The sequence below is a fragment of the Eulemur rufifrons genome, chromosome 1 (assembly GCF_041146395.1).
Source record: "Eulemur rufifrons isolate Redbay chromosome 1, OSU_ERuf_1, whole genome shotgun sequence".
NCBI lineage: Eukaryota > Metazoa > Chordata > Mammalia > Primates > Lemuridae > Eulemur > Eulemur rufifrons.
Window position 1 is genome coordinate 30,850,852 of NC_090983.1, and position 12,495 is coordinate 30,863,346.

General features: G+C 37.2%; 1 protein-coding gene across 2 annotated transcripts in view; it reads right to left on the reverse strand.

Moving 5' to 3' along the window:
* The window catches only part of CDK15 (cyclin dependent kinase 15), a 76,628-nt gene that overhangs the window by 60,184 nt on the left and 3,949 nt on the right, over positions 1-12,495 (reverse strand). For both annotated transcript variants that reach the window (XM_069468689.1, XM_069468679.1), the window contains exons 4-5: positions 10,220-10,299; positions 720-814 (exon numbers count right to left, since the gene is read on the reverse strand). In XM_069468689.1, coding sequence (XP_069324790.1) covers positions 720-814; positions 10,220-10,299 — 175 coding nt within the window. The remainder of the gene's footprint in view (positions 1-719; positions 815-10,219; positions 10,300-12,495) is intronic.

The following is a 12,495-nucleotide window of genomic DNA, read 5'->3' on the forward strand; positions in this document are numbered from 1 at the left end:
TGACTTTAGTGGTGTTTGGATAGTATCCTAAAGCAGACCATAGACTTGACTGTCAGAAGATATTACAAAGTTCAGAATTTTTGAGAATAAGGTGCACAAGGAACATAACCAGGTTTTCTGAGACCCTACTGTTAAAGTCAAACACAGTGTGTCTTTCTAACCGGCTGCTCTTAGAAAGAAGCCTGTTTCTCCGCACAGAGATGCTCATTTTAAACGACTGGCACTGAACACAACGACACAGGCATTTTTCTCTCTCCAAATGTCCTTGGAGGCAAGTCAAGTACACATACCTTATGATTTCTGTCTGCTTATTTGAATATTTTTTCCTTCCAAAAAGACAAAATGAGTTATTCTTTAGTAAGCTTATATACAATTTTTAAATATCTTGTGATTTATATCTTTATCGTCAATGAAAAAATGTTGGGTTCTGCTCGGATAGTGATTAAAAACAGATTAAAAATAAGTGCAAAAGTTTTACTTAGGAGGCAAACTCAAAATCCTTATTTATTATGGCTAAAGAGGGGAAAAATAGTGGGTAAAGAGGCAAGACTAAAGATGGATGTATGAACAATAAGGCTTTACTAATCACAATGATGAAAATTTCCATGATACCTTCCACATTGTAATGAAAGTTTTATCATGCCATAAAATATTAACAGATTCATTATACGAGCACCAGGCTTTTTCCTCATGTGTTGTAAAATGCTGGAACAACTCACCATGTATTCAAAAACAAACGTCAGTGTCTCTTTAGTGTGGATTATGTCATGTAGGAGCACAACATTGGCATGTTTCAAACCCTTCAGGAGGGAAGCTAGAAAAATTAAACAAAATGTTAAATTAAGCATTGATAATGAAAGTGCTGCTTTAAAGATATCAGGAAGTATTTATTTTTTAAAGACATTTAAAATCAAGCATTCTGGTTTTTTACTGCTGGGAAAAAAATCTCTTGTTGAGAGAAAATACTTAAAATTACAAAGGATCTTCATTATTCAAAAAAATGGCAAATCATTACATTTATACAACTTACTGTTCCTACAGGCTAGAGAGGTTGCAAAAAATGTTTCCATTTACCTAATCAATTTCATCAAAGCACTCAGAGAGCACTTTGTGAACGCTCTCCTCTGGGAATCTCATCATCCCTGCTTCAGAGCTACAGGAGAGGAGGCCTGGAGAGATAAAGGCCATTGGAGGCACAGGAAATGGAGTGTTCTGCCTTCTAGAGCAGGACTTGGCAACATGTGATCAGTCTCCAAAGTTCCAAGTCCCAGAAGGGGCCAACAGAACTGGTGGAAGTGATTGGTAGGGGGTAGGAATAAAAACATGGGGTGAAGAATTATTGAACATAATAGAAAGTGGAGAGGATTTCTTAAGATAATGTAAAACACTGTGGAAAGGAGAAAATGCAAGCTTGAAAGGAGGAGAGAACCACACGTGGGAAGTCCAGGGAGGTGAAGGTGGAGAGGGCCGAGGATCTTCTGTTGTCTCCTCAATGACAGGTTATTATTAGCTTACTAAATGCAGCCTTAAAGGGGAGAAATTGCCAAACAAAAGGCCAGGAGTGACTAGGAGGGGGTTTGAAAGTCTGTCTTTGAGGGTTCTAGAGATAGGAGGGCCCCTGGCTTCAGGAGGGTGGGGACCAGAGAAGGCACAATAAGCAGATAATGAGTTTTAGCTCAGGGCATGCCTTCATGAAGAAACAGCGTCTTTTAACGTAAAGGATCAGTTAATCAGCAGCTGTAGGAAAAACACAACAAAATAAAACTTAAAGGAAGGGAAAAGTTAAGTATGAAAACTGAAATCAGTGTTCTGTAGGGCATGCCTGCATATCATGAGTCTCCAGCACCAACTCGCTCCTGGTATAGAATTCCGTAAGATTAGAAACAAACAAACTCAATTACTCTCTTAAACTCAGGAAGAAAATTACTACCTTCAAGAATTTCAACTTATTTTAATGACTCTCTGTTGTTTTGCCCTTCTGACAGCCATTTACCGTTCCAGTGGGGACACTTCTATTTTCCTCTGGGGAACCACCCCAGCTATGCTGGAACGGCTGACCCCACCTCATCCCAAGAGTGAGCATGTGACCCAGGTCTGGCCAATCAGAGCACAGCACCCCCCCACCCAACCACAGTGATTGGTTCAGACACAGGCACAAAACTCAAGCTTGGGAGAGCCCTACTTTACCGGTGCCACTAGGAAAGGGATGCTTTCTTTTTTATTGTGAAGGCTAAACTTGTGGGATTTAGCCAGGAGTTGCTCGGGTCGGATTACCAACACCTGGTGACAGTGTGCCTGGGAGAGTAAACCAGTGTTGGGTAATGGAGAGACATGGCTTCCTGGTGGCATTGTTTGTGCCTGCAAACCTGTAGGTATCAGATCTGTGAGCCAGTGAATTTCCTTCTTTACTGAAGTCAGTTTGAACTGACTTAACCACCACAGGAGCTCTATCACACTTGTTAACCCTACTTTGCTCTAATGACTAATGCTCTAATTTTTACTTTTTGCCTCCAGAGTCTTTATGGGCTAAATTTATTATTTCACTTTTTACAAATGCATTGCTTTGGAAATTAATAAACAGTTTCACGGGCATCTGTTTAATCTCCCTAGTCTCAGACTGAAGGCTACTCAGGAATAGAGGGAATAACTTTCCCTCTTTTTGAGACACCGCCACACCACCTAGTACAACACTCAGCCAAGAGTAAGCACTTAATATATTAAACGTATTTATTGAGTGTCTTAAGGGAGAACTGGCTATGGAGCCAGAAGCCCTAATATGAATCCTGGCCCTGTCATTTTCTATCTGAGTAAGCTCTGGAGAGTATCTCAACCCAAGTCTTAATTCACTCCTTATGAAAAAAGATACTGTCTTTTCTGACTTTACTTCACAGGGTTGATATGAGGATGGAATCAGATCCCATTCCTAGAATGCCTGGTAAAAGTAAATCATTACACAGATGCAAATTAGAATTAATATCTCTGCCATCAGCTTCTTGTCCCTCCCTTTCACCTTGAACCCCATTAAACTTCCCTCCCAGTCTTAAAATTTTGTTTATGGTATCTTCCTGCTAGAGTTTTCAACACCTTCCATTTTTTTTTTTTTTGAGGGTCTCACTCTGTTGCCCAGGCTGGCGTCATCATAGCTCACTGCAACCTGAGACTCCTGGGCTCACGCGATCCTCCTGCCTTAGCCTACCGAGTAGCTAGGACTATAGGCATGTGCCACCACGCCTGGCTAATTTTTCTAGTTTTTGTAGGGAGGGGAGTCTCACTCTTTCTCAGGCTGATACTCCTGGCCTTAGTCATCCTCCTGCCTTGGCCTCCCAAAATGCTGGGATTACAGGTGTGAATCATCGGGCCTAGCCAATACCTTCCATATTTGCACAATGATTTCTGAGCATCAGCCTAGAATGCTTGTTTTTTCTGTGTATTTTTATTTATAAATTATTACATGAATCCCTCCCCCCACACACACATCACAAAGCATATATCAAAATTAGATATTAAAAGGATGTGGTAAAGCTAAAATCACTAAGAATATTGTAAAAATATTTTAATTTTATTTTTAATATAATTTTAGTCTTGCTTAAACATATTACTAAAACCCTGGATGCTTAAAAATCACGATGGCATGTATGTTAATCATACTATCATTTGCTAAAAAGCTTGAGGAAGAATATCTATTTAGGATGAGGCTTACTGCTAACAATGATGGGTATAAATCCTTACTTCAGATAGTTGTCTTGATAATTTCAGTTTTGTGGGAGTAAGAAAAGTGTTCATTTTGCATTTCTCTGTTGTTCACTTATATTTGTATCATTACTCTTATCTTCAATCCATAATCTCTTTGCAGAAATCTTTTTAAACCATTCACCATTTCATGAAGATTCACCACTCTAGCAAATAGCAACCCTTTCTCAACTCTTTTTTTCACACCCTCATTTAACCCATCAGCAAATCTGTTGGCAATACCTTCAGAACATGTCCAGAAGACCTCCCTTCTAGCCACAACCTGGGCCAAGTCACCATCGTGTGATGGCTAATTTACTGCAGATGCCTCCTAACTAGTCTGCCTGCTCCCTCCCTTCCTTCTTTCAGTCTGCTCTTCACAGAACAGTCAGCCACTGGGATTCTTCTCAAATGAAAGTCAGGGCATTCCTTTCTGGTTCCAAGCCCTCCAGTGGCCTCTTATCTCACTCAGAGTGAACCCAAAGGACGTGCAAAGGCCCACCCTACTCCATACAGCCATGCCCCAGTGTGACCTGACGTCCCCTCACATTCCCGTCCTCACTCTCTCTTGGATCTAGCCACATGGCCTCCTAGCTGTTCCTCAGATACTTGTGGACACAATTCCACCCTGCTCTGCCTGTAATCCTCTTTTCTCAGCTCTCTGCAAGCATCCTCCATGTTTCCTTCAGGCCTCTCTGCTCAAATGATATGTATAAGGTATGGGCTTGCCCAACCATTCTAGATGAAATAGCAGCCCTCCACCCCCATCCCACCCCAGTGATCTTCTACCCCTGAGCCCTGTTTTATTCTTCTCCATAGCACTTATCACCACAACCTGACAAACATATATATGTGTGCGTATATGTGTATTTGTTTATTGTCATCTCCACCCTTGAGAATGTAAACTCCATTGAGAGCAGCACTTTTGTCTTTTTGCTTATTCCACATCCTCAGTGCCTAGAGCAATGTTTGGCACTCAATAAATACTTATCTTTGAATTAGTGGTCACTAATTACCCAATATCATTTAATACGTAAAGTTGGTTGGTAAAGGGTATTCTGTTGAAGATGCTTCTATTCCTTGTTTCTTTTAGTCATCTCCATCATTGGAGTATAACTATTGTATATTTTATGGCCATGTCTATTACTACTTTTCTAACACCCCAAAACTGCTGAAATAGTTTCATGAAAACTGTAAATTTTGCTGAGTTAAGAATAGGAAATTCAGATGAGAGGGAAGATGATGTTTAAAGCACTTATCTCATGATATTGTTGGTAAATCATTTGGTCCATCCACCAGAGGGGTCTAAAATGCCCATGGCCTTAATGTGTAGGTCTTAAACCCAGGAAGAAAAGGTCCTCTTTCTTCTAATTTCAATGACATCTCATAAACTTCACAGCAGGATGTGTTGTCTGTTCTGCAGACTAAACAGCTGAAGGACACAAAAGTCAACTGAGAAGGAGAAAGATCCTAAAATTAGAATTCTGATTCTCAAAAAATTATTGTTTTTTATAATTCACATATCCTAAGTATACTTATTTTTTAAAGAAAAAACACAAAGATAAATTGGAGGAGCTTTAAGATATTCCAGTTTATTTTGTGTCTTTAAGAATTGTCCTTAATTCCAGGCAAGTCACATGGAATTTCTTTGACTGCTTCTACAATAATTTGATAATGATGAGGGTGATCATAGCTAACACTCATTGCGCATTTAAGACATGCCAGGCATTGTTGTAAGACTTTTACATACATTACTTGGTATGATCATGAGAATACCCAAGGTGCCAAAGGAAAAACATGAAGAAAACAATATAGGGCAAGGTGCAGTAGCTCACATCTATATCCTAGGATACTGAGGCAGGAGGATTGCTTGAGGCCAGGAGCTCGAGACCAGCCTGAGCAAGAGCGAGACTCCCCTCCCTACAAAAAATAGAAAAATTACCCAGGCCGGTGGCACTCGCCTATAGTCCCAGCTACTCAGGAGGCTGAGGGAGAAGGATTGCTTGAGCCCAGAAGTTTGAGGTTTCAGTGAGTTACAATGATGTCATTGTACTCTAGCCTGGGCGATAGAGACCCTGTCTCAAAAAAAAAAAAAAAAGAAAGAAAACAACATAATGCCAAAGGTCAGGAAAAACCTGATTTTTATTCAGTGCATTTATAAAAATGTAAAGTACTTCTTTCTTTATTTTAAATGTCCAAAAGGTATTTAGTATGGCCAACTGGTGGAACTTTAAATGGAATTTAATCTGATTCTTACATATGTGAGACATTTAATAGTTTAGAAAAATTATCATTTTCATCTCACAAAGATATAAAAATATTTAATTTCTTGGTTTTGTTAATTTCATTGGGGTTTGTAGTTTAATAAAGTTTTAGGAAAATTGATGCTTTGCAAGTGCAGTAGGTCATAATGTTTTAGTGTTACTCTACCCTGTTCTGCTTTAGTTTAGAAGAAAATATAAAAGATAATGATGACAAGAGCAAGACTGACTCTCCAAGTCCTAGGACATGGCTGTATGTAGCGAGTGCCTGGCAGTCAGAGCCCTCTCTAGGCCGTTCACTCCTTGAGGGCACGGATGGAGCCTGGCCTTGTCTCTGCATCTCCAGCGCTAGCACAGGCCTGGCATGTGGTGCTCGGTGAGTGCTTGTGAATTAATAAAGACCAGGACAGTTGTAATGAGTTTATGTAGGAATCAGTGATTGAGCCCACTCCCAACTCTCATTGGACATTGAATAAGAAAGAGTTTGTGGTCCCTAATGTTACATTTTCCCTGAGAATCACAAATCAAGTCAAGGAGTCAAGTTATACATTCCAAGAAAAAAAAATAATTTAGATAAAGTTAGGTAAATGTTAGATAAATATTAAGACAAATGTCAGATAAGTAGTTCTTTTCTGATTTCTTTGGAATTATAATCCTGATGACAGACCATTGTCTTGGCATTATTTTGTTTTATAAAGATGTAACTATACATATGTGAATATGCTATTAATATATCTGTGATGTGATTTGATTGCATTCAGTGGCAGACTTCTTGTCAACCAGGCCTGCCCTAGTCTATTTGCGGTAATTGGTGACTCAGAGATTCTAATCATATTCCTCCTCTGCCTCATTGTATGACCTCCCAGAGGTTCCTTACACTATTTTTGGCTCAGTTTTCTCCTATATGGATTGGGAATAATTACTTTGTAATGTTTTCTGCTAGAGAATGATCTTAAAAGATCCTCAGCTGAAACTGTTTCTAATTTAAACACTGCAATGACCAGCACTGTAGAATCAATGACAGAATCAGAATTGATGAATATATAATATGATACGTTATTTTCTGAAAATATTTCTTCTGCATTTTCCTTAATGTTTATGTAGGATGTATCATAAAAACAGATTTCTACTTTTATTTTTACTGTTGCTAAAAAATAAATGCTTAAGTTAAGCATTTTTAAATTCACCATAATAAAGTAGAAAGGATTTTAAATAGAATAGTTATGGATTCTAATACCTAACAACACTGAGTACTAGCTCCATGACCTCTGACAAGTTACCTAATCTCTCTGAGGCAGAGATTTCTTTATCTCTACAACAAAAATAACACATTCTACTTCCTAGAGTTGGTGTAAGGGTTTAAAAAAAAAAAAGATTGTGTGTGTGTGTGTGGGGGGGGGGAGATTATGTTATATGCCTGGTCCTCAAAAAATGTTATATGACTCCTTCCTTAAAAAAAAAAAATGCTGCTAATAGCCTGACAGTCCTAGGTTTAAGCCAAAGGTTGACTATTTCTAGAAAGATATTTAGAATAATGCACATAATTAAGATATTGTTATAAAGTTTAATAAAACTAAATATTATTAAGTTTAGTTAATAATATTTAGTTAAGTTTAGTTAATAATAAACTAATTAGCTGTCCTAGTTGTAAAATTAAACATTTAAAATATAATTCTAGAGCCAATTATAAAACATTTTCTAAGGTGCTAGGATGGCCTCCATTATATGAATTTTTGAATCAGAGAGATTTGGTTTGAAGCACAGTTATATATTGGAATAATAATAATATCTATCTCTAACAGTTGTTAAGAGGATTGAAAGAGGTGTGAAAAGCAGCTGGCACATATATTAAGATACATTTCCCTTAGTGCTGTTCATACTTTTGCTAATTTCATAATAGTACATGTTAGGATCAAATGAAAACAAATAGTACTCCAAATGACCAGACTAATAAACTGCCACATGTATTCTACCTATATATGGAGAGACTGTATATGTAGTAAAATCATACTTAATAAATCTTGGGCTGCTATACCATCAGGGCAGCCAAACTGTTCAGGAAAAGTAATTCCTGCTTCAAGGCTTTTTAAAGAAGGCTGCATTACTTGTTCAGTTTTTCTGCACATGGCTTTCGGTTGCCTTTTTAGCTAGTGACCCTGGATTTTAACTAATGAACTCCAGCTGTTCGTATTTTGCCTTCCAGCCCTTCTCATTTAACCTCCTGTCTCCCTGGTCTCACATCCTTAAAGTCCTTACAGGAAAAATGGGACAGTGCCAAAGTTTTCAAGTGAAGCCTCATATCTTCTTGAGGGGAGAGGGCTCCTCTAACAAGGGCTCCAAGCTTTTACGCTGGTGGAAAAAGAAACATTCATTGTTGGAAATTGGATGCCTAACAACCTTCAACGTGTCAAAAATCCTTTTGTGGTTTTTAATATTACACAAGCAAGCATTCAGTAAGGTAAGTCCATAAAATAAACCAAGAAAGTCCACATTTGAATACTAAATGTAATTGTAAACACCTGTGATGGAAAGGCAATCCCTTGGTAAATATGCAATGAAAGAAACATTTAGCAAACAGAACAATAAAAGGATCCAGCTTTTCTGAACCATGCTGAGAACCATCTGTTAGCAAAACTGGCAAAAGTTCCACTGTTACAGTTAAATGTCAACCTGAAAAACTTGGCTGTGGGCAAAATCTGAGCAAAGCCAACCTTAAGCAATAGGCACACTCGAGCTCACAAAGGAGACTCTCCCTTTATGCAGGTGACCTGAGGCTTTCTCTTATGTTCAGAAATACTCTTCAACCTATCCACACATCCCTTTCCAAATCTGATCATCCTTTCCTGGGGATCACTAATAAGTATATTAGTAAATGTAGCCTCCATTATATCAAACACTTAAAACCATGCTTTTCCCCTGAATGCACCTGATCCTACCAGGATGAATCTCCGGCTAAACTGATAGCATTTGGCCCTTCCACTTAAATTCAAAATGACATATTTCCCAGGGGCTCTGAAAGATGTTTAGAAATGGTATCAAATTCAGTTATAAACTCATTTTCTGAATTGCCTTTTCCATGCCTGTTTGCATAACCCATTCTTCCAAGCTCAGTTCAAAATCTACTGACTCCATTAGCCACACTGAGACTAACTCATTCTCATCTTAGTTTACAATGGCTTTTATACACTTGTAACTGGAATCAGCTGTTCTGTTAAGACTGAAAATGACAGAACAAAGATGGAAGCTTTCTCTTATCCTTCACAACACCCAGCAATATGCTTTGTATATAGTATGTGTTCAGTAAAGGAGGGAAGTAAAAGGGAAGTAAAAGGGGAGAAAGTAAAGCCAGGAAAGTGCCATTTCTCTGAGATTTTGCTGAAATGATAGCAATCCTATCATCATCTTATTTCCAATGGCTCATATAATAAAAGTTAAGTTGCATGTTTAATGATTCATTTTCACTATATTAGCTTCTTGATTTTTATATTATAAGTTATTAGTCACCTTGATGGTGAACAAGACATCAACAAGGGAAAGAAGAATAGAATAGGCAATGTTTGTTGAACTCTGAAAATGGACTCTGTGATAAATGCTTTATATGCATATTTTCATTTAATCCTCATAACAACTCCATGAAAGAGGTACTGTTATTATCCTCTTTCTGCAATAAACTGAGTCTTAGATAGGTGAAGTAATCTACCCAATGTCACACCACTAGTAATTATGATGCAAACCCAAGTCCATCTGACACCAGCTTCCTCATCCATTTGATATATTGCCCAGGCCCAGAGAAGAATACAGGTAAAAATATCTGCCATCCTGATGTTTAAAAAGTGCTATCTAAACAACATGTTATGATCAGGCAAATTTCCCACTAAGAATTTGTGTGATTTTATATTTTTCTCTTTTATAGGAATTTTCTGGGGTTATAAAGATATAGCCTTAGTACCCAGCACAAGGCCAAACACATGGAACATGTTAGTAATTACTCATTGAGTTCAGAGTTTTTTTGTCAAGTGATATAATAGTTTTAAATCTTCATTTCTTCAAGAATAAATGATAAACTAATAGTATGTACTCTTGGAAAACTTGTATGAAGAATAAAATTTTAATTGTAATGTTACATCTAGAAGTATCAAAAATAGATGCTGAATGGATACATGCAATGCATTTTTTACTAAATCAAAGACTCAGAACAAATCTATTGGGTCTGTTTTTATTGTTCTTACCTTCCCGGATAGCTGTAAATGGGACTCCTTCCTCTGCATTCATGCTGATGACTTTTAAAGCCACTAGTTGTCCATTTATTCTAGAAGAGAGGGGGTGATGGGCACATGCTTATTGAGATGGTTCAAAGCAGCAATTTATACTAAGGATGGATTAACAAAAGTAGTTTTCTTTCAAAATATATTCCAACATATGAATCTACAATTTTCTAAAAATAAAAAGTTTAATATATATTAATATATATGTATCCGAAAACATTTTTTCTCTTTACTAAAGTGATATATGTTCATTATAGAAAATTTGGAAAATATAGAAAAGCACAGAGAAAACTCCACCAGGCCGAGTGCCTTGAGACATGCCTGTAATCCCAGCATTTTGGGAGGCTGAGGTGGGAGGATCACTTGGGGCCAGGAGTTCCAGGCTGCAGTGAGCTATGGTCATGCCACTGCACTTCAGCTTGGGTGACAGAGCTAGGTCGTCCTATCTCTAAAAAAACAAAAACAAAACCCCCCACAAAATCCATCCTCATAATATTTTGAAGTGCATTTTTCTTTTCATTTTCCTTTGGTGCAGTCTCCCTGCTCATACACTTGTGATATCCCTGCTGTTTACTCTCAACAGAATGGCAGATGTATCCTTTTAAATGAAAGTCAAAACAAATTACTTGCTCTTCAAAATCCTCCATGTCTCCACATTTTACTCAGAATAAAAGCCAAATTCTTACAATGGTTTTCTAAGTGCTACCCAATCTGCCCAGGCTGATCTCTCCTTCTTCATCTCCTCCTACCCTCCCCTCATTCATCATTTTGTTCATGATCAAGCTAAGTGCTGAGAACAGAGATGATTTTAATGCAGGTATAAACATACTGTTTTTAATAATGTGGTATTCACATCATATTGTTAGTAACCCGTTTTTCTTCCATTTAACATTTTCTCTTATTACTTCTTGTACGAGGTGATATTTAATAATGATGTAATACTTCATCATATAAATATACTGCAATGTATTTAGCCAATTCCAAATGCTTTTAAATTGCTTCTAGCTTTTAGCTATTATAAAAATACCATGATGATCATATTAGTAGATCTTTTCACACAGTCCCAATTATTTCCTTAAAGTAGAGGTGGAATTGCTACATCAAAGATTATGCAGTGCACATGTTTTCATTGATTTGAACTTATATTCCCAAATTGTCCCACAGAGTGATCATAACACTAACTGGTCATGACAGTGGCCATTGTACCACTCCCTCACCAATACTAAGGAGGATTTTGGTTTTGTTTTTATCAACTTCATTTTTTAGAGCAGTTTTAGAAATACAGAAAAATTGAGAACATAGTACAGAAAGTTCCCATATACCTCACATCCAGTTTCTTCTATTGTTAACATCTTACATTAATATGGTACATTTGTTATAATTAATGCACTAAAATTGGTACATTATTATTAACTAAAGTCCATCATTTATTAGGATTTCTTTAGTTTTTACCTAATGTCCTCTCTCTTTTTGTCCAGGATCCCATTCAGGATTACATTTAGTTGTGGTGTCTCCTTAGGCATCTTTTGACTGTGACAGTTTCCCAGAATTTTCTTGTTTTTGATGACTTTGACAGTTTTGAGAAGTACTGGTCAAGTATTTTGTAAGATGCCCTTCTCTTGGAATTTTTCTGATGTTTTTTCTCTTAGTTAGACTGGGGTTATGGGACTAGGGGAAATAAAGTGCCTTTTTTATCACATCGTATTATGGGTGTCTACCAGCATCATGATTTATGACTTTCCGTGTTGACCTTAATCACCTGTCTGCAATAGTGTTTGTCAGGTTTCTCCACTGCAACATTGCTCTTTTGTTCCCCCATTCCATAATGTGCTTTTGGATGAATGTCACTGTAAGTACCCCTCACTGAAGGTGTATTATCTACCTAAATTATTTGGAATTCTTCTGTATGAGGGATTTATTTCTTCTGTCCCATTTGCTACTTTATTGATTCATGTATATCAGTATGAGCTCATAGACATTTATTTTACATTTATACAAAATAAATTATTTTATATTTATACAAAACAAATACTACTTTATTAATTTTGTTGATCAAATTTTTGAAGCTTTGTCCTTTGGAAGCTCTTTCAGTTTGGCTCCTGTGTCCCTTTGGCATATCTCTATCACTGTGGGTTTGTTATTGCTTTTATCTTCATTTTTTGGCCTATTTGATAGGTAAAAAGGTTTCTCATATTTTAATTTCTATTTCTTTAAGTACTTGTGGAATGGAATTTTCATAA